Source organism: Lutjanus erythropterus, chromosome 10 (genome assembly GCF_056507025.1).
Source record: "Lutjanus erythropterus isolate fLutEry1 chromosome 10, fLutEry1.hap2, whole genome shotgun sequence".
Classification (NCBI taxonomy): domain Eukaryota; kingdom Metazoa; phylum Chordata; class Actinopteri; order Lutjaniformes; family Lutjanidae; genus Lutjanus; species Lutjanus erythropterus.
This window is the reverse complement of record NC_139326.1, coordinates 11284500-11310610: the sequence shown is the minus strand read 5'-3', so window position 1 is coordinate 11310610 and position 26111 is coordinate 11284500. Positions and strand designations below refer to the sequence as shown.

The 26111-nt window shown below is 40.1% G+C and overlaps 1 protein-coding gene across 1 annotated transcript; it reads left to right on the top strand.

The window, feature by feature from the left end:
- The first annotated feature begins 10494 nt into the window (after positions 1-10494).
- Positions 10495-25211, top strand: fgf5 (fibroblast growth factor 5). Its single transcript, XM_084729466.1, has 3 exons — positions 10495-12019; positions 16144-16247; positions 24484-25211. Exons 1-3 carry the CDS (start codon positions 11803-11805, stop codon positions 24853-24855), a joined length of 693 nt encoding a protein of 230 aa, XP_084585592.1. The 5' UTR covers positions 10495-11802; the 3' UTR covers positions 24856-25211.
- The last annotated feature ends 900 nt before the right edge of the window (positions 25212-26111 follow it).

The following is a 26111-nucleotide window of genomic DNA, read 5'->3' as shown; positions in this document are numbered from 1 at the left end:
TGTCATTAGTTCAAGTATATAAGATTAAAGTATTAAATGTATTAAATTATTAATTAAACTATTAGTGTTACACTGTATTTACTGTCATTTCTAAAACATAATTTCTAAATGCACTAATATAAACGCACTTGATAAGTGCTTTGTAATGATCAACTTCATTTTTAAAAAATCAGTAAACATCTTGATATATAGTAACTGCGTGTATTAACATCAATCAAGTGGATGTAAAATGTAAACAAATCCGTATTATTATTTAATAATTAAATAATTCTTAATTATTATTAATTTCTAAATATTTTGATTGTTTTGACTTTTTCATAGATATTTTATAAGTGATGACAAAATTTGACAATTCAATTAAGTTGCAATTTGAGATATAATTTGCAAAGTCACAAGTATAAAGTATTTTAAAGAAAAAAAAACATCTCAAAGTTCATCATTCAGGTCAAAGGTTTGTGCAGTACCAAACCTAGAAACCTATGATTCTGTCAGCACATTAGTTATAATACATAAAACCCATTCAATCCATTCAATCACTCAAATTCCAACGTACAGTGTACAAATATTCTAAATATCAAAGTGGTGTTCTGAATAGTTTTGTAAAGGGAACATTTTTCCGCGCATTGACTATCTCAGCCTCGATCAGTGCTCTTCTGTATTTACAGCAGGTCGGCTGCTGTTTGACAGCCGTGATGTAGTGAGTGTGCTTCACGCAGCGGGAGCTGATGACTCTGAATGGTCGTGTTACTTTGTTACACATTCCACTGCTGCTTTTGAACTACATCTCCATAACAGTCATGGCATAGAGTTTTCTTGGAGGCCGGGTCGGCATGTTGCCCTTGCTACCCCACCCCTGACACACACACACACACACACACACACACACACACACACACACACACACACACACACACACACACACACACACACACACACATTTAAAAGTACCATATTCTCCTTTTGCCACAGCTTACTACTACTAAAAATTTTCTTTCTTTGTGTTTATTAAACTCATAATCTTAAATTATTTAGGGAATATGGTCCCTAGAAAGGTCCCTAAACACAAATAGCTTAAAATATTTGAAAAATCTATTATGTTTTTTTTTTTTTACTATAATGGGCCCTTCAGTCATTGGCTCTTCTATGTCATGTGACATTCACTCCTTCTCATTCAGGACTGCTCTCATGTTGGTCCGGCTGGCGGTGCACCTGTTACAGACCTTAGTGTGAATGAGTATCTGCTGCGAGTTAACTGGTTACTGTGTTTACATGTCATGTAGCGATGGCTACCAGTGATTTAAAGACTGGTATAAGGCCACATTGACAACATGTGGATATTAGGGTTAGAGTTAGGGGTCTCCGGAGCCAGACCACTCCTTAATTTATGGCACTGTTTAGTGCAATAGCTTAACAGCTTTTTTCAGAATAGGTATTTCTTATTTTAAAAAAATATATTTTTAACATTGTCTTATGAAAGAAAATAGAGCTGTGGTCACTATGGGAAATGACTGAAATCTTAAAAAAAGTCTCATTGATTTGAGTCATTAAATTGCCAAATATGATTAATTTCCCACAGTATTCCCAGTGACAAAGATCTTTACTGGTGTTTATTGTGTGGATGTCTATTGGTTTGATTGTGCCCTAGGCATATTTATTGATTTATAGCCTAATGTAAACTATATTGTGTCTATCCATGCATTATATGAGCTTGCGGCTGCTGCGTTAACTGAAAGTAGACAGGTCTCTGCCCTCCTAGTTAAAGACGGTGCAGAGCTGGGACGAAAACAGCCTGTAGAACCATCTGACGTGGTGAAATAAGAATTTATTTTAACCAAACCAGACGTGGTGTTTGTTGGAAGAGTGGAAAGACAGACCAAGACTGTTTTGTAGAGTTTTATTTTGTTTCTGTCTGTCTGAAGAATGTTTTACGGAGTTAACGAGGCAATTAAAACTCATCTTAGTTTGGTAAAAGATGGGAACCTAAGTTCTGAAGATGATCGGTTGTATTTTTCTCTTTAATAGGTGGGTGATTCATGTTGCCTCCAGTTTTCCCTTTGTTTGCTTCTAGCTAACGCTGTGACATAATCATGACGTCAGCACTAAAAGGGTCTGTTAGTTCATTACAATTCTTTGCACTTGAATTTTTGTAAAAGTGAAAGTCTACTGTCTGTTCAGGAACATTTGAGCAAAGCACTAAAAATAAACTGCACCAGTTTCTGATGTGATCATGAAGCAGAAATATGCTGGAAACTTAGATTTTTAAATATGTACTCAACAATGACCATTGATAAGTGTTTTCTTGTTAAAATCAGGAGTTAATCAAGATAAAAGAAAATGAAATAGCTGCAAAAGGGCACATGTTAATGTCGGACTGCCAGCCCTAGAGTGCGTGTGTGTGTGTTAAAAACGTGGGACCTTGGGAGTTCAAGTGTGTGATCAGGCCCAGTGAAAGGTCCAAATGAAGACGTATGGTGGCCCAGGGGTGGGCCAGATGCAGAGGTGGATAATGGATTAGTGAAGATCAGTGTTGTTCAGTCCGGCTGTTTCCTGTGAGGAAAAACAGACCAGATTTATCTTCTGTCCTCTGTCACATGGCCACCCAGGGACCACTTAGAGGAAAAAGATCTAAGTCTGATGTGTAAATATCTTCAGAAGGGATTTTCTCAGAGGAAAAATGGATGTACCATCATGAGTGGAGAAGAACAGAACAAAGACAAGAAGAGTCTTTGTAAACCTGTGACCTGAAGATGGGATACAAATGCTCCTGGAGTTTCAGAAGAGAAAAAAAAACTTATTTATATATAAAATCCCTTCAGATTTTTTCTTGCATTGTTGTAGAATTTTTGTTGCACTTTCGCCGTAGTTTGAGAAAGTAACTCCTCTCAAAATATTTTTAGCGGATGGAATTGTCTGGAAACTTGTTGGCTCAGAGACACTCCAGTGTTAGTCCTATTTGTTTCTCGATGTGTGCTCATTTGCAGCAACAGCAGAATTAAATTTGTTGCCCTTGTGAAGCATGCATGAACATCAGCTCTTCACCAGCTTTAACACTAGAGGTAGGAACAAATCAATGTTTCCCACGTCCCAAGTCTTAAGTCCTTAAGTTTGAGTTTTGAGTCCTAAACAAGTCAATGAGTTTCCAGCCTCACTAAGAATGTTAATACTGACTTGACCTTGTGTTTGTTGTGCAACTTCAAATGTTGAATCAAGTCGGAAGTTGTTGCATCTGTCTGTAATTTCGACCTGCACAATTTGCAATTAGTTTTTTGTTGACCACTGCATAATTTTGATTGGTTCAAAAAAATAAAACTGGAATTAACTTAACGACTTGCTGAGAATTAATATCATTATCATTAGTTGATTCAGGAAATTAAGTGAAATTATTTGATTTGTGATAGATTTCTTTTAAATAACATACTTTTTAATCTTTGAGCTTTGAGTCAAAAGACTCAAGTCCAAGTGAAGTCACATACAAATCATTGGTGTTAAAGCAGAATTACCTAGTTTCTTAGTCTTTTTTGATTCTGTCAAGTCAAGTTTACAGTCAGCAAATTAGTGACTTGAGTCCAAGTCATGTAACGTGAGTCCACACCACTGCTACATACATCCTTTTTCCAGATGTCCATATCTACATCTTATGTCTATCAGTCACAGCTCTGAGATGTAAGAATATTTGTATTATCATATTTATTTAAATATTTTAAAATGAAGAACATCTCACCTTGATTTCTGATTGATGACTATGCATCTTGAAGTCTATTCAAGTGACACACAAAATCATTCACTCTTCATAGACTTGAAAGGTTGCGGCAAAAATGTTGGAAGGAAAAAATGTTAAAACTTCCATTGAAACTTTCAAACCACTCCTGTCGTATGAGCCAATGACAATGACACACAACTTCCCCACAATAAGGTGACAAACTGTGCCAAAATTACTACAAATAGCATCTCTATGGCTTACTGTTTGCATTTACTTAAAAGAGTTCTAAAATACTGACACATTTCCAGATTTCTGTAAATTATAGTCACATGGACACATAATGGAGCTTCATCACATCACAGAACAAACCGTGAACTTGGCAGGTTATCTAGTATTCCAGCAGGATGTTCAAAAGTCCATTATTGTATTGGTTTGAATTTTTATAGGTGTCTGGTGGTGTGTGACCGCAAATGCACCTTCATATTTCAGAACGTTTTTTTTTTTCAACAGCAAAGAATGGTATTTGAGGTGTTTCAAATATTCTGCCACACGAATGTCAGAAATTCCAGCAGAACCACACAAACTTGCTATAAGGCACAAGCTTCAGCTCCCTTCCAGTCTGTTGGATGAGCTCCAAGTTTAGGATTGCGATCAGCTGCTCTCAGCTGTTTTCACCGGGAGCTGCAGACCTCCAGTGAAGCCTCCACAGGGAACATGTCATCACCGGAAATCCAACCGGCACACTTCTCCAGCTCGTCCTCAGGGTTTGGACCCGAGGTCTGCAGGAACCAGAACCTGGTCCAGGACGAACACAGCTGGTGCGTTCACTCATACAAATCAAATCTTGGCTATGTAAGCAATAGAATACTGCTTTAAACATATGTGGAGCAATGCTCTGTTTTCTGTTTTCTTTGTCTCCACAGAAGTCATGGGGGATTTCATGGGAAATCAGTCAGAGAGGGCAAACTCAACAGGCAAAGGCCAGTCAAGTGAAATTGGGAACAGGCTGTGGTCAGGAACAGGCCACCAAAAAGCAGAAACAAAAGCAGGAACATAAAAACAACCTGGCATTTCTCAGGTATACATGAGGGGATGGGGAGCTGGTAGGTGCTGGTGCTGATAGGTGAGGACATCAGGTAAGTACAGGGCAGGTGGGGAATGACAGGTAAAAAACAGGAAAAATGACTAAACAGAAGTAGCCGCTGAAACTATCATATCAACTTATGTTAAGATGTCTGTGTTGTGCAGTTTTTATGTGACGGGGCTTATTTACACTGGATAAACCAAGACAGCCAAGCTACAGCTCCAACCTGCTCACCTGAGTATTTCAACTGACAAGTCAGGTCTTATGCTATTGCAAACAAGACCTTCACTTTTGGTTGAGGGGCTGTTGCTCTAAACTGCAAAAAAAACCTTAGCCAGCTAAGATTGGTTGGACAATATTGTGCAAGAAAAGGTGGCAAAGCTTGTGTTGATTCTTATTCACCTTTGTACAACAGTAACAATACCATGTTTGGATGCTACAGTGTCACATGACAATTAAGTGACTGTTAGCCTGGCCTTGTGCACATCCTTGGCCAAAAGCAAAACTAGGGGCCTTAGTGTTCTTCACAGTAAGTGCACATCAGATGGCTGAACAGGGTCTGAAAGATTCTCTGCCCATACCTTTCTGATGTTGGAACTGTGGGGCTGCATCCCAAAGTCTTTGTAACTTTCCTACACTGAAAATCCAACAAGCACTCCTACAGTATTTCACATGGTAACTGTGCTCATGCATGGAGGTGAACATGCCTCTCAAGTGCTTTTTTTTCACTCCTCACACTTGTATCTTCAACCAAGTGAAGCCCTTCAGTTCCTTGTGTCTCATACATTTAGCTACAGTATAAATGCTTTTGTATATTTGGACAACACTTTGTATGAACTGCTTTGTTTCAAGCATACAGATGCCCTAAGGCTGGTAAATCTTTGCTGATCAGTCTCAAATATCTTGTGAGACAAATTGGTAGCTGTCCACATCGGCCAGATTTTTTACCTTTGGTGATTTTCCTGTTTTCAAAGGATTTTCCTTTTTAAAGTCATTTTTCTTAAATCTTCAAAATTTGGAGAAAGAGGCTCCAGACAGCAGCAGTTTTCACTAGAACAAATACTTATCTCTTTCCTCCTGATACACACAGACACAATACTCTGGCCTCTGGTCTTCTTCTTATTTTTCACCTTCATGTGATCTCTCTATTTTCAGTAAAGCGCCCTCTGCAAATGAACGCATAGTAATTTGATAAAAGAAAGAATTAGGATTCTCGGTTGAGGACGTCCAGGTACATCTTCTTTCAAGGCCCTCCAGTGGATCAGACCCCCAACACACACCCTCTCTTCCTCTCTCTGCTGACAGGTGGTGTGTCTGGACCAAGTAAACAGGTGTTGCTTTGTGGCCCCGCCAAGAGACAGCAACCTGAACAAAACCCAACAACAAACAAGCCGCAGTGTCCCTGTCCTGCTAATTATTTTGAGATGTTGGGGATCAACACTGCGCTTAGTCTGAAGTTTACTTAAAACACCCGGCCGCTGAGCCCAGGCTCATTTCCCTCTCCGACTCTCCTTTCTCTGTCCTCTCATTTCTCAGAGCCGTCTTTCAGAGCAGACTTTAAACTCTCAAAGAAAGAAGGTTCGGGGAAAAGAGGATCTGTTATTACTCAAAGGGGTCGTCAGGGGAGTGGGAACAACACGGCCGGCGGCGAATGTTGGACGCTGCAGACGACATGTCAGCGAGGCTCCAGTGGAGCTGCTGATGGTGGGAAGCGCTGACGGGGACGTCCCGACATTTGTTTGTGGATTCAGTGACGCTTTTGACGTAACAGTCCTTACTGTCAATACAAGCTGGCAGTAATTTGTTTGTGTGTGTAGATGAAAATTGCCTCTTCACACTGCAGGGCATGTCTTCATTCTTGTACAAAGCATTAGCATAAACACTGTAAATCATATATGAAGAGGGTTGATGAATATGAGGGGAACTTGGCTGACCTCTTCGGCCATAGCAGAAAAGCCTGATGAACCATCTTAAAATATTGGGTGGCCAAAGAATATGTACACACAAACTAAGAGTGCTCGAGTAACTCGACTCCCACGAAAGGTCTCAGACAGCAAAATAATATACAACAATCTGAGGCACAGCTCATTAATTCTGCTACATACATGCAGCACAAGCAAATGCTGGAACTAATTCACTTGTCCACATCAGTGCAAGTATGAAAACCTGCACAATGTTGAAGATGAGCTTTAAGGGACTCTCATATGAAGGTTTTCTCAAGATGTCTCTGCTATTTATGACCTAACAAGCGCCCAAGGATTGAAGCAAGAAGGAATAGTGTTGAGCTTTTTGAAGGTAAATAATACATATAAAGCCAAGTCATTCTCATCTCAGGTTGTCATATGCTGATGTTCTTGTCATGCCCCTTGGCATCTCGTACAGATGCACAAGGTGTCCTTCAACATCTGGATAAGATGCTGCCCGTGTTTATGTGCATTCCACAACTTTTCTAGTCTTTTGTTGCCCCTGTTCAAACTGGTTTTCTGTTTACTGTTTTCAATTGAATATAGGTTGAAAATGTCTTGCAAAAGATTGCATTCTGTTTACCCAACGTCACGTTTTTGAGAATCAGGGTTGTAATAACCATGTAAATTTGTGGTTAGGTTGAGTCCTATTTTTCTTTCTGTTTCAAGGTTTTTATCATTCTGTAGCTTCCCAGTAGTGTTCTTTAAGTCAGAACCTTCATCTGAACCTTTTAGTTAAAGTATGTATGTTTTAGTGTCGTTCTCCCAAGCCATTCTAAAAAACGTTTACCCACGTGACCTGATGCAGGTTTCCGCATGGTGACAATGCTGTTGAGGGAGGGAAGGGGAGGGCATCACTGCTCTAACCTTCGTCACTGATTTTTGCCAACTGCTGAGTGGGAGTTTCCAGTTAAAAAAACGAGAAGAGAACGCAGATTGAGTTGTCATTTATGTTGACGGTGGGCAGGAAATGAGAAATGCTGGTGCATGCTAGCTCAGAGGTTAAAAAGCAGTGTCACTTCAAAGTCTCAGTTCAAATTCTCCAAGTTTCAGTTTATGACAGATATCCTTTAATTCTGACACCTACAAACTTTATCGAAAAGCAAAAGAATGACAATATAGTCTTGATAATGCATTTTCCAGTGCCCTGAAACTACAAATCTGGAGACAAACAGGAGATGAGCAACTACAGACCCATCAGCATACTTCCTGCAATCTCAGAAGTCATTGAAAAGCTTAGAAAACTTACAGTAGAAGGGTCTTTTTCTACAATGATGACTATGCAGAGTATTCCAGCACCACTGGACATCAGAGGAGTGCTGTCATATGTTGATGATTGGGGCCTTGACCGGTCAGATGCTCAGGCAGTGGCCTCGACCCTCAGACTGATCACTATCTCTGGGCTCAGACGGTTCAGGGCCGCAGCAGAACCTGCTGTCTGCTGTTTGCTTAGACTAAAAAGCTGCTAAAAGCTGGGATCAATCGGGCGGGAGAATCAGTCAGGATCATCCGTGTTTATACGACTCAGGAGGATTACCTCACTGTTACTGGAATGGCCTCACAGGAATGACTGGCCATTAGAACAGTGGGACTAAACACTGCCCCGCTGTTTACATAAAAGGTAATGTGGGCCCGGCCCCGGCTCTGTGTGCCAGAGACAATTAGGTCCCTATACAGGCTGTAATCCACTGCCGGGCCCGGGGTAATCAAATTCAAACATAGCCGGGCCCCCGAAAACAATGAGGGACAGGATTACAATGAATGCATGTGAAGATAGAAAATTAATAAGCTTAACACGGAACACGTGCTACAGTGAGCAAGATTCAAAGTATACAGTATGAGATGAGTGTTTTTAAAATGTCCTGTCCTTTTTTGTTTGATCAAGAAGTAGAACTGAACTGAAGCAGGTAAAGAAAGCCACTTATTTTATTTTGTATGATTTTTATTTTTAGATATCTCTGATTGTGCATCTGTACTCCCTTTAACAGAGATCTTTAGAGCTCCAGTAGAGTCTGAAGGCTTATTACTTAATTGCTCTTTAAAACCCTCAAAGGCTGAAGTGGACATTCCACAGTCATTTCTGGAGGCAAACGTCAGCTCACAGTAGGAAAAAATGTACACTATTATCATCTGAGAAATTAAGAATTGTCTTTTGTCTTGCAGAGAAATAACCAAAACATTCTTCTGAACATGCTGACTGTCGAGAGATTCCTTTGTATAGTAATTCTGTTGTAAGTGATGGGGGGCAAAATCCAGTCTTCATGTATTCCAAACCTTAGCTAAAGATAATTTTAGGTTTCAGCAGTATAGGTTAGAAAGATCTAGTGTGAATCTTTCATGGTCTTTGTAGTGGGAAATTCTCTCTTTGCGTTAAGGTTTCAGCATGCTTGAAAGGAAACATGTTTGTTTAACATGTTGTTAGGCCATGGGCCACATTTCCAAAAGAATCTGTCATATTAATACTTGAACTTAGTCCTAAGATCATTTCTGACAGTGCTCTTATGTTCGATTCATAAAATATACTGAGCATAGACCACCTTGCTTATGCAGGTTGAGGCCCATTTGTAGCTTACACACCTGAGGTCTGTAAATCTCTAATTCCTATCACATAAAGACGCATAAAGAGGAGGCATAAAGCTCTTGAAAAGTTCACCACAGACTTGAGGACATATGTGTTTCAAACTGCAATACTCGAACAAAAAGGAGGAGAAAGAAAACTGTGTTGTTGCACTCAGACGAACACATGAAATTGTGTGAAGAATGAAAGGAGAGCTTGAGAAAGAAGTTCAAATTCTGCTTCCTTCCTCAACTCCATTTACCAAGCCGGTGGCTGTGTAAAGTGTATCTGATTGTTAGATTATTTGTTTTGGAAAGTTGCAAAAAGCTCACATTCTGGTAGGTGGGAGACTACTTTTATTTATTATTAACATAAAAAGTTTGTATATCAACAGGTTTTTGTACATGCTGTAGAAGATATACATCATCACATTAATTATGTATGGATGCATGTAAATGGGAATATTATTTTTTCTGAATAAGGACAAAAGTATTTTGTGCATGTAAATATAGTGACTGTTGCACTAAAACAGGAGGAACAATGAAAGTGATGAAAAACTCCTGCACATAAGGGCAAAAAAGTAAATTGAACTTAACCTTTAAACTATGAGAAAGCATCTTGAAACTGGAAAGAACTCTGATGGAGAACGTTCTTGCAGGTTCCACTGTCTTTGCACGGTGCAAATGTATAAACAGTGGTCAGTTTTAAGACAGGACTGTGTTTGTAACTCACCTTTATTTCTATTTTCAACATTTTGTAGATGTTTCATTTTGTCAGCAGGCATTTTGACTTCCCAGAAAAGTCCCAGGTATTAATAACAACGTTAACAACAGCTCTGTCCTATTCAAGTGTCCCATTAAGCTATGACTGTAAACCAGCATGCACAATACATTGAAGCAGCTAAATGGAATTCAGCTATTATTAATTGTATTATTTACACCTGTGCTTCTTCTTCTCTGACATGGCTTTAGTTTATAAAAAGCTAGTTGCTTCAGATAAAATGTTAAATCTCAGGGCTCCATTTATGTTGTTTCTCTGCAGGTTATGGTTTGATATATTGTTTATTCCCAGAATGACAACCACTATGACAGCTGACTGGATGATTTCTGAATTTTGCCCAATTCAGAGCAGTTGGTAATAGATGAGGAGTTTGGGCTTCTATGTATTCTATGTATTGCTCAAAGGCGTTAGGAAAAAACTTTTACCTTTTTTTTTTACTGCTTTGCTGCCAGATAAGAAAAAGTGTTGCCAATGATGTTTTTACTTTTTCCTTGACTTGGAACCAGGAGCCAACTGGAATAAGATTTATTATGTTTTAATTCTTCTCTCTTACTCCATTCAGCTGTTGTCAGAGAACTTCTAGGAAACCTTTTTATTCTTTTAGAAACTTCTTGTATTTGTGTGACTTGTGTTTGTGTGTTTGTCTGGCATCACAACCAAGACAGAGTCGATCTTTCACATACAATGTACTGTATAGCGTGTTAAACTAATGAATAACATGACATGAGTGAAATAATCAATTTATCTGACGTTTGAATGACTTTAAATGACTTTAAGTGACATCTTTGTGTTACTGGTTAGGAGAAATTCTAATCTGGGGCATTCAGTGTTTTTTTTCCAAGGACATTCTCACAGGTCACATAACTATTGATGGGACATCCACTGCAAAAACTGCCATCCTGAAGAATTATTTGGATGCTGTTGAGAGGATATAATTTAGGTCTTATGAGAGGAAGGAAACTAAAGAAAACAAAATGTGTGTTTCAGTGAGTGCACAATATATCCTCCCTATCAGTGTTTGCAGTAATCCACAATCTGATCATTAGACTCCTCTGTCACTGCACACTGCTCAGAATACATTAGGCTGCTTGACGGACGCGTGTCCTGTCAGCATGTGAACGTATCAGATGATAAGGTGGACTAAAGCCTATAAATACGGCTGCCTGAGTCTTCTGATGAGCCAGTGTTAAAAGTCTGCTGCACCACCTGATGATCTCCGCCGTCTGAGCCCCACCACCCTCCCCCCTGCGTTTAACGTCTCATGATATCGCTTCAACTCTTCTCATAATCACAGAGACGCCGTCAGAAGAGTCATTTTTTCATGTCTGAATTAATCGCGTCCTCGATCTATTGAAACGATGTCTCCCTGTGCGTAAAATGCCGCGCTTACTGCGTCCTGGCGCGGACGATTCCTTGGAAAATGTGCGGTGTCAGTCGCGCTCCCTTCACGCCCCGCTGCTGTGGATCGGTGCTGAGCAGGAGTGGCATCTCGGCGACAAAATCTGGATGAAAGAGCGTCCTTTAGAGCTCAGGCATGCATCGAGTAGTGAGATCATTGGCGTTATAAATATCCCGGTGCCAGCAGCAGAACAGCTCCAGCTCCTGCAGCCGGGGTAATGCCCAGGAGCGCTGCGTGCGCACGGTTCGTGGTGCCCAGAGCTCAGGAGCGACACCAAAATGCTGGAAGTGGCCTAGCGAGAGTCTTCTCTTTGGAAGAATGAATGTTCCTCTTTACCTTCTGACCGTCGCTCACTTGATTTGCGCCGCCGCCGCCGGAGCTCAGCAGCACGTCTCTTTGGAGCGCCAACTTCTGGAGGAGGAGATCAGCTCGGGACGCAGGACTTGTAGGCTCTACTGTAGGGTTGGCATCGGCTTCCATCTCCAGATTCATCCCGACGGCAGAGTCAACGGCAGCCATGAGCCCAACCAGCTGAGTAAGTCATTCACTCCGGCTCCACGGCGCACGGAACAGCCTCACCTACTAAATTATAAACGTGCAGACGCGCAGATGAGTCCAGTGCGTCCCGCTGAGAATGCGCACTCGGATCTACATTCCTGCATTTGCTCTAATTGACTGGTCTGTGCTAGCGGTTTTATCTATTTTAAGTCATCCCTGGAAGTTATAACAATGATGATTTACAGAGGAAGAGTGTAAGGACCGCGCTCCTAAACTTAGGCTGCTGTCTGACCCTGTGAAATATCTGAGCAGCAGCCATCTGCCTGACGAGCTTGTTTGTGTCTCTCCGGGATGTTGGCAGGTACACTATTTGTGGAAGTAACAGGTGCAGCAGTCAGACACCAGGATGTGTTGGATTGCCAATCAGCACGATTGTCATCAAAACAACGTTACTCCTTATCCTACACTGCAAAAAATATCCAACTTAAAATTTAGACTACTGTCATTAATTCCTATTATTGAATCTTCTGTTTACCTTCAAAAATAGTTTAAAGAAAGTTTATTTACGCGCTAATTCGATTATTTAACTTTTCTTCAATGAAATGGGTCATAAATTAGTTGTGCTTCACAAGGCAATAAAAGCAAGATAAATGAAGTAATAATAAAAACAAGAACAGCCAATATAATGAAAAAGTACCAAATAGTACAGTAAAATCTAAGATAGTAAAAGGTGATAAAAAGCAAATAAGACCCACAGATATATGCATACATACACAGACTGGCACGTACACACACACACACACACACACACACACACACACACACACACACACACACACACACACACACACACACACACACACACACACACACACACAGTTCACATATGCAAGCGCATGTTTTTCTTTGCAGAAATCTCCTTCTTTGGTTTTAAGGGAAGAAATATCATTGGATTATTGGAATCTAAAACTACACTGAGTTGCTTTGTACCATAACTGTCTGAGAAAAGAAAAGTTATAGTGACTTGATTGATTTGATGTATTTCCAGTCATTTAAGACAGTGGTTCTCAAATAGGGGTCAGAGGACCCCCTGGGGTCCTTGGCACTCTGCCAGTGGTCTGAAAACCTTTCAGATTTATATATTAATTTATTGATTGATTGGGCCTTCATAGTCAAACAAAATGTTTAAAGGGACAGTCACCAGCAAATCAAAACTACACATTGTTCTTTTTGCCTGTAGGCTATTTATTAATCTAGATAGTTTTGTTATGAGTTTTTGGAGATATTAGCGGTAAAGATGTCTGCTTTCTCTGTATAATGGGACTAAATAGCACGAGGGTTGTGGTGCTCAAAGTTTGAAAAATTCAACAGAGCAGTTTCATGTATAGGAACTATTTTCTGTCTTGTAGAAAAAAGTTGTTTGTTGATTCTACTGCAGAGCAAAAGTTCCTTAATGAAACTCACAACAAGGTCTTTGGATTATCTTTAGTAACTGGGTCAAATTTATGGAAAGAGACATTGCATATTTTTTTGGTGCTCTGAGCACCACAGGCCAAGTGCTCTCTAGTTCCTTTATCTGAGAAAAGGCAGACGTCTCTACAGCTGATTTCTCCAAAATTCAACAACTCACACCAAAGCTATCTGGATGGATAATCAGCACTACAAGCAAGAGGTAAAATATGTGTATTTGATTTTGGCATGAACTGTCCCTCTAAATTTTTGAATCTAAAACAGTTCAGAGATTATATACATTATCTTTCTGATATATTTTTCTTGTGTTGTTTTTCATAAAACTAAGCAGAAGTGTAAAAAAAAAAACACAGGCAGTGTTAAATTATCCCAAGGGACATACATGTCAGGGTCCCTTGTAATACTTTCTATTTTATAAGGGGTCCTTGGCTGAGAAAAAAAAGAGAACCTTTGATCTAAGAAGCATAGCACTTTGGAGGCTAAACTTTTGAGGCTGATAGCAAGATTGATAATCAATGAATTATATTCTTGTTTTCATCTAGGCATCTGTGGTAAGACTAACCCTTACCTTAACCAACCAGACTACCTACAGTAAAAAGTGTGGAAAATTCAAATATAACTTAAATAAGAAAGACTGAAAATGTCAGATCATGTGAGATCATCTTATACAAACATTTTAAGATTTATTTTTACATAATAGTGTCAGAAGGCAGATGATCAAGATTGCACTAGATCTTTAACTTGAAAAATTATTTCTGTCCATTTTCAAAAATGATCTTTATTTTACTTCATTGATTTATCCTTTATTAAACCAGGAAGGTCCCATTGAGACACAGTATCTCTTCTGCCAGAAAGTCGTGATCAACTTTTAACTCAAAAGAAAAAAAAAGGATATTATTAACACTCAAAACTGGTATAAACTGCTTCATAAACTCAGGTGGATCTAAACAGTGAATATTTTTCAGCACACACCAGTTTTCAGCTGCATGCAGAGCAAAACAAAATTGAGATAATTAGCATGAGTTTTGGCTGGAAACTTAAAATCCAGTGTTAAATACAACAGTTTTTAGCACCGTCCTGTATGTGAATCTCATGCTGCGTCATCCAGGCCAGAAGACTGAAGTCATAAATCAGATATACAGTTTTTTTTACTGCACCACCAGATCCCTCATCACTCATCCGCTGACGAAACAGACGAAGCTGACCGTGAAAGTGCACTTGTGCCTCCATTTCATGGTCCCCTTTAGAAGAGTTGTCAGGTTACATGGATTTCAACACGACAGCCATGTGGTTTTGAATCCCGCATGACAGTGCTGGAGACGAGCAGGAGACTGGCCGTCTTAGATTTGTAATATGAAGATACTTTTACCATCGCACTGCTGTCATATCACTGCTTCACAGAATGCCTCAGGTAGTAGTTAATACACTGACAGTATTAATCTGGGATAACACGTCTATTTAAGTTTCTTATTATTCTGACTTTTTACTTGACTGACCTTGGTGCTGTGCAGTGGTGACAATATCGTGTCAATATCAACTTTTCATTAGGTCTCCGTCTTTATTATGACCAGGACCAGTTTTTCCTTTGACTCAGCTAACAACTAACTAATGGATTGTTTTTTGGTCCCACAATGTTTCAAATGTTATCTCAAAAGCAGTTTAGTTGGTTTGGAGAGTGCGATATTTGTCACCTTTCATTTGGAAAAGGCTGACTTCTAAATTTGGTGTACACTTAAACTGATATTGATGTTGTAGGTGTCTATAATATGTTTTACTGCTGTTTATTACTGTGCAGCAGCTCATTGCTTAGCTTCCTACACTGGTACTCCTGCTGCTTCTACAAACTACAGATAAGTACTTATACAATGCTACCTCAAAAAATCCAAACTATTCCTTTAATGTTGCGGAAGATTAGGATTTTAGTTAAATATGAAAATATCCCCTCCTGAGAACACTAATTTGGCATTTGAGACTAAATGCAAACTAATGTTTATGATGTTAATACCAAACACGTTGTATACCACCGTATCTCTAAAGTAGCACTTTAAATTTCCTGTTTTGCTTTTGGCCGCTGAGGAACATCTGGAGTTTAGGGGTTTTGGTAAAGAGCACAGTGGTACTCGTTATTAAAGGGGGAGGATTCCACTTGTTATTCGTCTACACCAACAAGCCAGTCTGTTGTTCCACCTGGGGAGGGGGTGACCTTGCCTCCGTCAACTGTAGACCACTACTGTTAGTCCCGCAGGCAGTGTTAAGGTAGCCACTGATAAATTTGTGCTTGCAGGCAACATTAACAGCCTGCAGCTCTCTCATTACCATTGCAGTGTTGATTTGTAAAGTTTTTATTTGCTGCAGCGCAGATAAAATATGATGATCAAAAACAATAGTTAAAGTTAGAGTAAGTAATTCAAGAGAAAGATTGCTGATTGTTGAGTCTCATTCCCAAGTTGTCAAATACTGGCGTTTTGGCTTGGTGGCTTGGACTGACCTCAGGCTGAAGCTCATCAATCAACCCAGCCCAAAGAGTTACTAGTGATTTAAATTAACATACAGTAAGATGAAGATGACCTGAATAACAGAGCTGAAAGGACAGCAGAGCACATCAGCAGCGAGTTACAGAAAATGACAGGAGGAGTAAAAATACACTTGCCTCATCCATCACTCATCAGAGCATACTGTTTGTCCATCCAGGTGTCCTGGAACTCTTTGCGGTTTCTCAGGGGGTCATCGGCATCAAAGGGGTCTACAGTAACAGATTCCTGGCCATGAATAAAAGAGGACGGCTCCACGCCACTGTGAGTGTCCCCACACACACTTTACACAATGCTTCTGTTTGTAACACTGCACTCTCAGCATTCACTCCCAGCATGAACACAGACGTACTCCTACTTGTGCACTCACAGCCAAGTTAATGCTGGAGATTCATATTTGCACTGATTAATTATTTGGTCATTTGGGGACAGAAGAACTCTTGACACACTTCCACCTTTATAAAGTTGTTATTGCTAGTAAGTCAGTGAACAGCAGACACAGGGCAACATCAACCCACAGCTGTGTTTGTGTCCTTGTGCTCACCTGCAAGCAGTGGTGGAAAGTCACAAGCATCGTACAATTATTAGTTATTATTTGTACTTAAATCATGTCCATATTCTGCAACTTTATACTTCTACTCCAACATAAGGAGAAAAATGTACTTTTAATTCGTACTCTATACTTTAGCAACCAATTGCTTTACAGCAGGGTTTCTTCACATCCTTAAAAAGTTTTAAGAAGTCTGAATTTTAGGCCTTAAAATGTCTTAAAGTGTCTTAAATAAGATTTCGACAGGTCTTAAAAAATAATTATGAAGTTAACAGTTAAACTTTGCATCAACTACAGTTACTTTTAAATGTCTTATGGAGGAACAACTGGTCTGGTTTAGTGGAATGATTGTACAAATGGGCACGATGGTTCACTCTGTTGATCAGTCTCTCCATGAAGGCATTCATGGTGTTGTACTTTGTTGTGAAAAGTGACAGTTACTTGTGTGAAGACTGAAACAAGCTTGACTAATCACATGTCAGTTTTGGAAAGTTAGAAAAGTTGCTGGACTCGGCTGTCAAAATTCTGACGTCAGCGAGGTGTAGGGGGATGAGACAATCCAACAAGCACTTTGTTTGAAGCACACTGATGCCTTATCAGAGCTCTCAATTGCATCTCATGGTCAGATTATTTTGTTATACATGCTGCTCCCAAAGCCAAAGAATAAATTTCCCTGCTGAAAGTTTAATATTGTTTACTTCTGATTGTGATTCTTGCAGACTTCTTGCCAGTGTACAGACCTGGCACAAGAATTTAATTTGTCCAATCTGTGAATCTGCATCTCATTTGCTGCTGATGTGATGCCCCTCTCTCTTGCAACTTCTCTTGGACTCATGAAATGGGTATATTCATCCATCAAAACCTCGCTTAGTGCGTCTATATTTGTTTTGTTTATTAGTTTGTGCAGCTTTGCATCTGTGCTGCATAACAAAATCCCCAAATCTGACATCAGCATGTCATAGCATACTACTGTAATCTTCAGCCACAGTTTCAGAGACTTTCAAATCCCCCCAAACACACAGTAAACCCAAATCTGCCCACAGCAGCTTGGCCTCAGTGCCGTCCGTAAGCAGGCCGGCCGACCGGCCAGCCAGCCGCACTGACGAGTCATCTGCGTGAGCCTTGGCAGGCATATAGATAGAAGCGGCTCCCTATTAGCATGTGTTAATGGGAAGAGCAGATTAAGTCCTGTCTGGGACGGCTGATAATATACAGAGGAGTGAGCCACAAAGTGAAGATCAATATGTTGAGTAAACAATCAGCCGGGCAGGCAACAATCGGAGAGCCGGAGAGTCTGTGAGCTGCTGTGGGTGTGGATGCTGAGATTTATGTCCCCTCAGCTCCCGGTATTGTTTCACGAAACCCTGTCAGCGGGGAGTGATGTGGCGTCTTTCCTCAAAGTGGATTCTCAGCCACAACTCGCTTGAAATCTACTAATACGACTGTGAGCTGTCCACCAGCAGAGACACATTCAGTTGTCATTGCAGCTTAGACTGTGTAAGCACACAGGAAAATTACAAACTTTCTCAGGGTCAAAGCACATCCCAAACATGATTTAAACATCAACTGAAACCGGGCAGACATGGATAATAAGAGAAAACAATGACAGTGTAGGGTACTGCCTCGAACTAAATAATTATTATCGTTCTCCTGGAAGTTTTTCATGCATAGCCACGGTCTGACTCAGTGGGATGATATTTCTTGTGGTCCAGCATGTGTGCAAACCGGTCATTTGCCCCTTCATCTCCTGTTCCAAACTGTCGAAATGTCACAAATGGATGTCCAACTGTCCACATCCACTGCTTCTGCACCAACTCAAAGGTCGATCGTCTGTTGTTTGTGGCTGGTTTTGTTGTGTCTGTATGACTCTCTCAATCAGTCTCAGTCAATTTACTCAATCAATTTGAATTTGATATTTCAATCAGTGTCTTTTTTGCAGTAGAGCCTTGCTACTTACAGTAGATACTCTGCACTCTGAGAGGCTGGATCTTTGGCACCAACCATTGCAGTTGGGGCTTATTTTTGCCTCCGAAGCAGCTCTGCTTCAGAGAAATATTTGTATAACTGAAACTCCAATCTGTGGCTACAGCTGCACTCTGCTATTTAACTGCCTTGACGATTTGGGGCGGATGTAAACCTTGGGGGCGACAGACAGGCTCGGGCCTCACGTCTGGGTGTCAGGTGACACCCTGAACCTTATCTTGTTGCACCGTTGGTCATATTTAATATTTTGATGTTTTTGCAGTGGCAATTTATTGTCTGGATAATGGGCGAGGAGACACATGCACAGCACTGTACATGACCTGCTCAGCAAGCCACCACAAACATCATCTTTTGAAAGGTGAAAAGGTCACCCGCTTTTCTTGAATCAACAATGACAGAGTGAGGAAGAGACAGAAAGAGACAGAGGGACAAATGCAGGAGAGAAAGTCAGAAATACATGAGAATAATGAAATTATATAGCTACAGAAAATGCTGATTGATGCTGCCCCTTGACTGCTGCACCCACAAGTCTTTGAGAACTAGCTCATTTGAGGGCTAGCTTCAACTTGACTGGTTTGCGGTCAATATCTGTCCATCTCTGGCTTTATATGGACTACATTAACAAATAAGTCTTGCTGGGAAGCTTTTATTTAATGAACAATAGCACCTGTCCCTCCTCTGCTTTGTTCCACGTTTGTGTAGTGAACCACACAGAGCAGAGGAAACAAAGATGAAGAGGGAAATGCAGCAAATATCTGACAAAGTGATGATACCCCAATCAGCATCAGGTGTCTTTTAGCAAAATAAGGATGCTAAGATGCTCAACTAAAAGGCTGTTCACACTAAGAATGTGACAGTAACTATAAATATATCATTTTAAAAATTGTCCACACCAAAACTATAACAACAGTGACAGCATGGTGAACGATAGCATTGACATCGGTCCAATCAAAATCCACCTAAATTTACAGGCTATAGCCTACATGTTATTAAACACCAAATTAGGCTGAAAGTTACAAAAAAAACTACAAAAATGACAACTCTTGTGAGTGTTGGATTCTCCTATCTCCTCCCATCTTTAAAGAATGTTTTGAACCCGTAACCTTCTGGTTTTCTTTTTGTTTCTCTGTGCAACATACAGCATTAACAGGTAATATCCAGGTGCTTGGTGCCACTGTTTACAGAACGTTATCGTCTATTAGTGTCGATGCTCACATCATTACAGCTACTGTTAAACTTATTGTTCTTAGTGTGGACGGCCAGTAAGACTGTGATAGTGATGAACATTAAACCTAATCTACAAAACAGTTGCATGTTGGCTGCAGACTCTTGTCCCTGTTTTATTGTTGAGTTGTTTTGTTTCATATCTCAACACATGAAGCATCATTTGGAATTCAGAGGATGTTTCTTTGGAAAGAGTTTTCTGAGTGTTGAGAAAAGCAAATGAAAAAAATATTAATTGGCATTTGTTTTAGATATGGTGTAACAAAAAAACAAAACAAAACATGTCTTGTGTTAGACTGTTGAGTGTTTTTCAACCAGTAAGTTACAATCCAGTCCATAAAGTTTGTGGATATCGGAGCAGAGTAGGTGTGTGGTCCAAGTTCAGTATGTGGTTCCACATTTTAGTGGAATTAGAATGAATAAAATATTCTATCTGTCGTAGTGGTAAGAATAAAAAAGGGCACACTTAGGAAGCAATATTGTTCGGTAGACAAAAAAAAAAAATTAGTCATCAGTAACTTTCCACCCATGCCCCCGATACAGCTAACCCTTGAGGATCATGGGAAAGGTCCCTTTAAAAGAGTGTGACCAATCCAGCAGGGCAAGCGCCAGGTTAAACAGCTGTACAAGCATTATGATTTTAACAATAAGATCTCTGGAATCTGGCTGCAGCCATTAAATCCTATGAAACACGGCAGGGGCCAAAGCTCCTTCCTGGTATGCATGCCTGTGTGTGCGTGCTTGTGTGTGTGTGCATATATGCCTGTGTGTGTGAGTACATTCATACATGCTCCAATGGATTTGCTTCCAAATGTGTAATTCCCTGACTGGTACCAGAGCTGGTATGTTGCTCAAATGTAGCGTTCTGTTAAATCATTGCAATCCACCCATAGCAGTGGCTCGGGAGGTCCGTACAGTTTTCTAATCATTTTTAAAAACAACAGCCGAGAGGAACGGTCGGTCACTTTGAATAACTTAAGGGTTTGTACTATTCTGCTGTGGCCACAGCGTGCTCTCTTGTGACTGGCATGTTTACCAAACGCTGTAATGGCATCATTTTCTGCTATGCTTCACTCTTCAGCAAAGCAGAACAGTTTGTTTTAATTCAGAAAGGCAGGAGGTTATACAAGGAAGTCATACTGCAGCGAGAAAGCAGGCATCCCTGGGTACATGTCAGAGTTTCCCACCCGAGATATTTTTAGGCATAAAATGGGAACATTCAATGAATATCTGCATCTCCATTTCTGAAATGTGGTGTAGCAGAACGTAATACAGTCTGTCGGTGATGTTTTTACACTTTTACAAAGCGTGTAACAGAGCTACAACGATCAGCAGTAAATCAATTAGTCCACTGAAAGAAAATTAATTGCTAACTAATCTGATTATTGACTAATCGTTTCATTATTCAAACTCAAAATTTTATGTTTAATGTTGCTGGTTCCAGATTCATAGCCCTGTTCACAGAGGACTAGTATTACCTGGGGACCTCTGCTATTTTATAATAATTGCGCAGGTCGTTTGTGATCTTAATCCTGTGCCAATTTGCTGCATCTACAATTTGTAAAGTAATAATTTCACCACAAAATACCAGGTCCTGTAATAATATTAGTTCCTTAGTCATAATGGCCACATTGCAGATTTAAGATTAAAAGGGGGCTGATTTTTGAAAATGCAAAGTCTTTGATTTTACAGAGAAGTAAACAAAAGCAGCATCTCATTTCTAGCAAATGACCATGGACTCTGTCAGCTTAAATGATGACTCTCATTGCAGATTTCACAAGTGTGGCTAGCTAATGCTAATGTTTAAACTGCTTAAATGAGTAAGTAAGTCTGTCTCCAGCGGACTTTTTTATATTTCTATGTGACACATTTTAAAACGAGAACCCTGTAAAAATGTCTGTAATACGTAACGTTACTTAACAGCTATCTACATGATGTGGTGGTAATGCTAACAGACTGAGGTTAAAGCTAAAGTTGCACACTTTGGTGACACTGCTTCAACATGCAGAGAAATACAAAGCTTGACAGGCACTTTCTAAATTACACAATTAATAATTCTAGTGCCTTGCAAATGGCAATAAATGAGGAGGGACGCAGCAAGTCAATTTAATTGTTGTGAAGAGTCTTCACATTTTAAACGATTAATACATTGACCATGAAATAACTAAGATTAATCAAAAATGAAAATAGTTGTTAGTTGCAGCTCTAATGTGCAGTGTTATGGGATCTTCAGATTATGCTGATGCATTCATAGATAAGCAGTGTTTTAATCCACCTCTGTAGATCAGCCTATGTAGTTACCACCATTAGCACCGCCCACGCAAATGAGAAGACAGAGCTGAAATAGCCTCACATATCATCTCTTGTTTAAGATCTTTGAGGTTTATCTGTAAATTACAACAACACATGAAGCAGTTGGTAAAATGAAAACTGGCATGTTGATATTGCTCAACCCGAGTCAGAAACCATAGTGTTGATACATTAATTTATACTAATTCCTCTTTATAGCATCACCTAAGTGATGCATTTCACACCTTTCCCTGAAATACCCTATTGATCTATATGGAATATGTCACATTCACACAATAAATTGTCATGCAGATGCCAGGGAAATGCAATAATCCTGCTGATCATTCCCATTGCTATTGTAACAAACGACATGAACAGAAAAACAACATCCTGTGTGTCTTCATATAGAGGCTCTTCTTGGATGAAGTTGATATAGAGGCCATAATGAGTTTCTGACCAGTTCAAAGGAGGCTCTGCTGCTGTCAGTCAAGGCATCACTGTGATAAGGAAAGTCATTTAGATGACTTTGAAACACCCCCCCAAAAGATGAAAGTGAAATCTTCTGTTATGTTGGAGATGTTTTACAGCAGCTACACCCAATCAGATCACAATCAGATGATATTATGTTGAACATCAATGGGGCCGTGTGGTATGCAATTACAGGTTGAGATGATAGCGTGTTTTCTCACCCTGAAATCGGCTGCAATTATGGTATTAGAAAAATGATCCAGCTCTGTATCATTAGAATGTTTTTCCCTTCAGTTCTGGTCATTACATACAGCAGTGAGTCTCACATCTATGGGCCTTTCTACTCTCATTTTGTTGCCCTCACTGATCAGCTACTCTGTGAGAAAACAGAATTGGGCTGTTCTGCATAATTTTCCATTTAATTTAATTTAGATGATTTTTGAAATACTGTTACAGAGTTGAGCAAAGATGTCTCTTATGCAGATGCTCTACAACCCACTGCAAATTTGAGATTTAGGCTCACAGACTAACTTTTACATTTGTACCTGTACTTTGTATGAATATGTGGATGTAAGAGAAACAAGTTATGGCACAGTGTGACAGTAAGGTAAGATCACAAAAAGGTTCTCACAGTAGCAGTATGTGTGTGTATGCAACATGGTCTCGTCAGTCTGAGTACAAATAACACGATTTTACACTTTTAGATAGCATGTGGTGCATACGCCACTCAGGTCTCTAGTCTCCAGTCCAATTTTGCATGCAGGTGACACAGCAATCACTTCTGTGGAGAGCAGAACCAGGTGACCTTCATCGTCATGGTGACAAAAATAAACACATTGATAATTATGTCAAACAGTCACAGATTTGTACGTTTAGGAAAAATAACTAAATGGCTAGGTTAACTAAAAGATCGTAGCGTGGGTTCAAATAAATGACGTTATGTTACATCACATCTTATGTTACAGTACGTCATATGTTATGTCATATGTTATGCCAATATGTTGCATCATATGTTACATTACGTCAGGTTTTGTTAAGGTACGTATATTACGTTACGTTATATGTTAAGTTATGTTACACATTTTGTTAGGTTACGTTATGTTGCGTCATATGTTACACTTACACGCTAGATTACATTATGTGCTTTGTTAGGTTAACAAACCTCCAACCTCTTTCTCTTCATACTACGTCACCTGACATTTTTTATGCAAATGGGTCCATCTGCTCTCCAAAGAAGTTCATGGGAAGGATTGGCTCATCACCTGCACATAAATTGGACTTTGGCATATGCACTGCACGCTATTTGACAGTATAAAATCATTTGCACTGGACTGGTGTATGGGTATATGTGTACCTTTGTGTCAGATCAGTATTAACAAGGAAATAAAATTTCATCAGCAGGGAGATTCAGGCAGTGGTCAGCTTCCAGATGCTTGGTGGGAGCTTTCTTGAAAAGGAACAGAGACATTTCTTTCAAAGACAATTATCTTAGCAGCAGTTAACAAGAGAAACACAGGATTAGGTTACATGGTAGCATGCAAACAGAGCTCCCACATGTTCCACAGCTGAGCCTTGTTTACATGTGGACAGATCCAATTTCGTGAACTCAGAAAAGGAACATGTGGAACAATTTACAAATTTAGCAGATTTAAAAGTTTGTTAATTAAAAAAATGAATCACAGACAGTTTCGCTGACTGATTCAACCAAACTATAGTCCACTGTCTCAAATTCCTCTAGCTGTAAGCCAAGAGAAAAAGAGGTAAAACGACCTGTTAAAGGCAGAATGTGGGATTTGTTGAAGCTTCCTGTGTGTGTATCTCTTTGCAGCTCTCACAGACAGAGAGCAGAGGAGAGAGACCGTGACAACAATGTAACCTGGTCGCTACAGCTGGTTTTGAGGGATTATTTTTATGAAGCTTTACATTATTTTTTGGAAATTCCTGCACAGTATGCCATTACTTATTTATATTTCCCTTCTTTTGCAGGAATGGTTCTCAGATGACTGTAAGTTCAGGGAACGTTTCCAGGAGAACAGCTACAACACTTACGCCTCAGTGATCCACATGAACCACAGGACTGGTCGCGAGTGGTTCGTGGCCCTAAATAAGAGGGGGAAAGCTAAAATGGGCTCCAGCCCACGGGTCAAATCCCAGCATGTTTCCACCCACTTCTTGCCCAGGGTCAACCTGCATGACAAGAGCGAGCGGGGCTTCACTATCACAGACAGGAGCAAAGAGAGGAGGAAAGCCCCGCCACCACCGCCGCCCAAACCTTCTCTGGCGAAGGTTAATGTCCACGCAGGAACAGCACCGAGACGTACGCAGGTCAAGTACTGGCCAAAGTACCGGTTTGGGTAGATGCCAAAGGGTTTGGCTCTGTCTGGGGGATACAAGGATCACAGACATTGGACATACATATCGATGTGCCAAAAAAAAAAATTGACAATGGTCATTTATCACATTCAAAGCATTCCGGGTAGCTATGAAGTGTGTGACAAACCTCAAAGGGCTGCCAGGTACAGCTATGGAGCTTTTCTCTGCTGAAGCTATGATCATAGTTGTTTTTCCACTTGAGCTGATGATGCTCTGTCCTGTTTTATGTTATTGTTATTGTACATGGTGAACTTCAGCAGCGCCCCTGCTTGAAAAACAATCACTTTCAAAATCAGTTGTTAAAACTGAAATCCATAACCCTCTGCATATTCAAAGATGGGAAAGTCATCCTCATTGGTCTGTCTGGTGAGCTGAATGAAAATGTTGTCAGTGTGATGCCCTCCATCACTTGTTAGTTGGAAAGAAAATCCTAGAAATGTTGGCAAAACTTTTTATCTTATTCTGTTTATATTTTGTGTTTTTATTACTATAGAATGAGCCATTTATATTTACAGCGGGCGTGGGTCCTCTACCAAGTTGCACCACCATGTTGCCCGGAATGAACAATCCAAACACAAATCTAGATGGGGCAAAAAATGGTTTTCATGAATTTAATGGCCACTGTAGGTTCTCCCACACACTTTGAGGGGGCAGGTGAGGTGAGGTGTTTGCAATCTGCAAGCTTGCAAGCTTTAATTGGCATTGACAACCAGAAAGACAGACTCCACCATGCAGATAACAAAAAAATGTGACAGTTAAACATAAAATAGGTTATGGATTACAGCTTTAAACAGCTCTCCCTGTTGGTTAAATGAAAAATTTGTTTCTAAGGCATATTTTTTAACCACTTCTGAGACATGAAAGTCCCTCTTAAACGTAGTTGTGGAAAGTGCTTCAAGCACGTCTTCTGTCCAATACACAACGACCAACTGTCCCCATTCCTAACACCAGATTTGTGATAATCAACACTAAAATGTAGACTGGACCTCTGGAGACTTCTCCCCCTCCTCCTGGACAGCTGTGAGGGATCAAGGAGAAAACTGTCCATCAAAACTATCATTTTAGCAACCGGCTGTCCCCCGAAAAATCCAGAGTCATGACCTCAAGGCATTCCACCCAGGAGGAGCGCGCACCGCCGTCACCGCAGGGATAAAGATGCCGAGGAAGAGCGGTCACTTGTTTTGGGGAAGGTTGAAGCTTTAGGTGTATCAGATGGCAAACAGCCGTCGAGTGGCCATTCA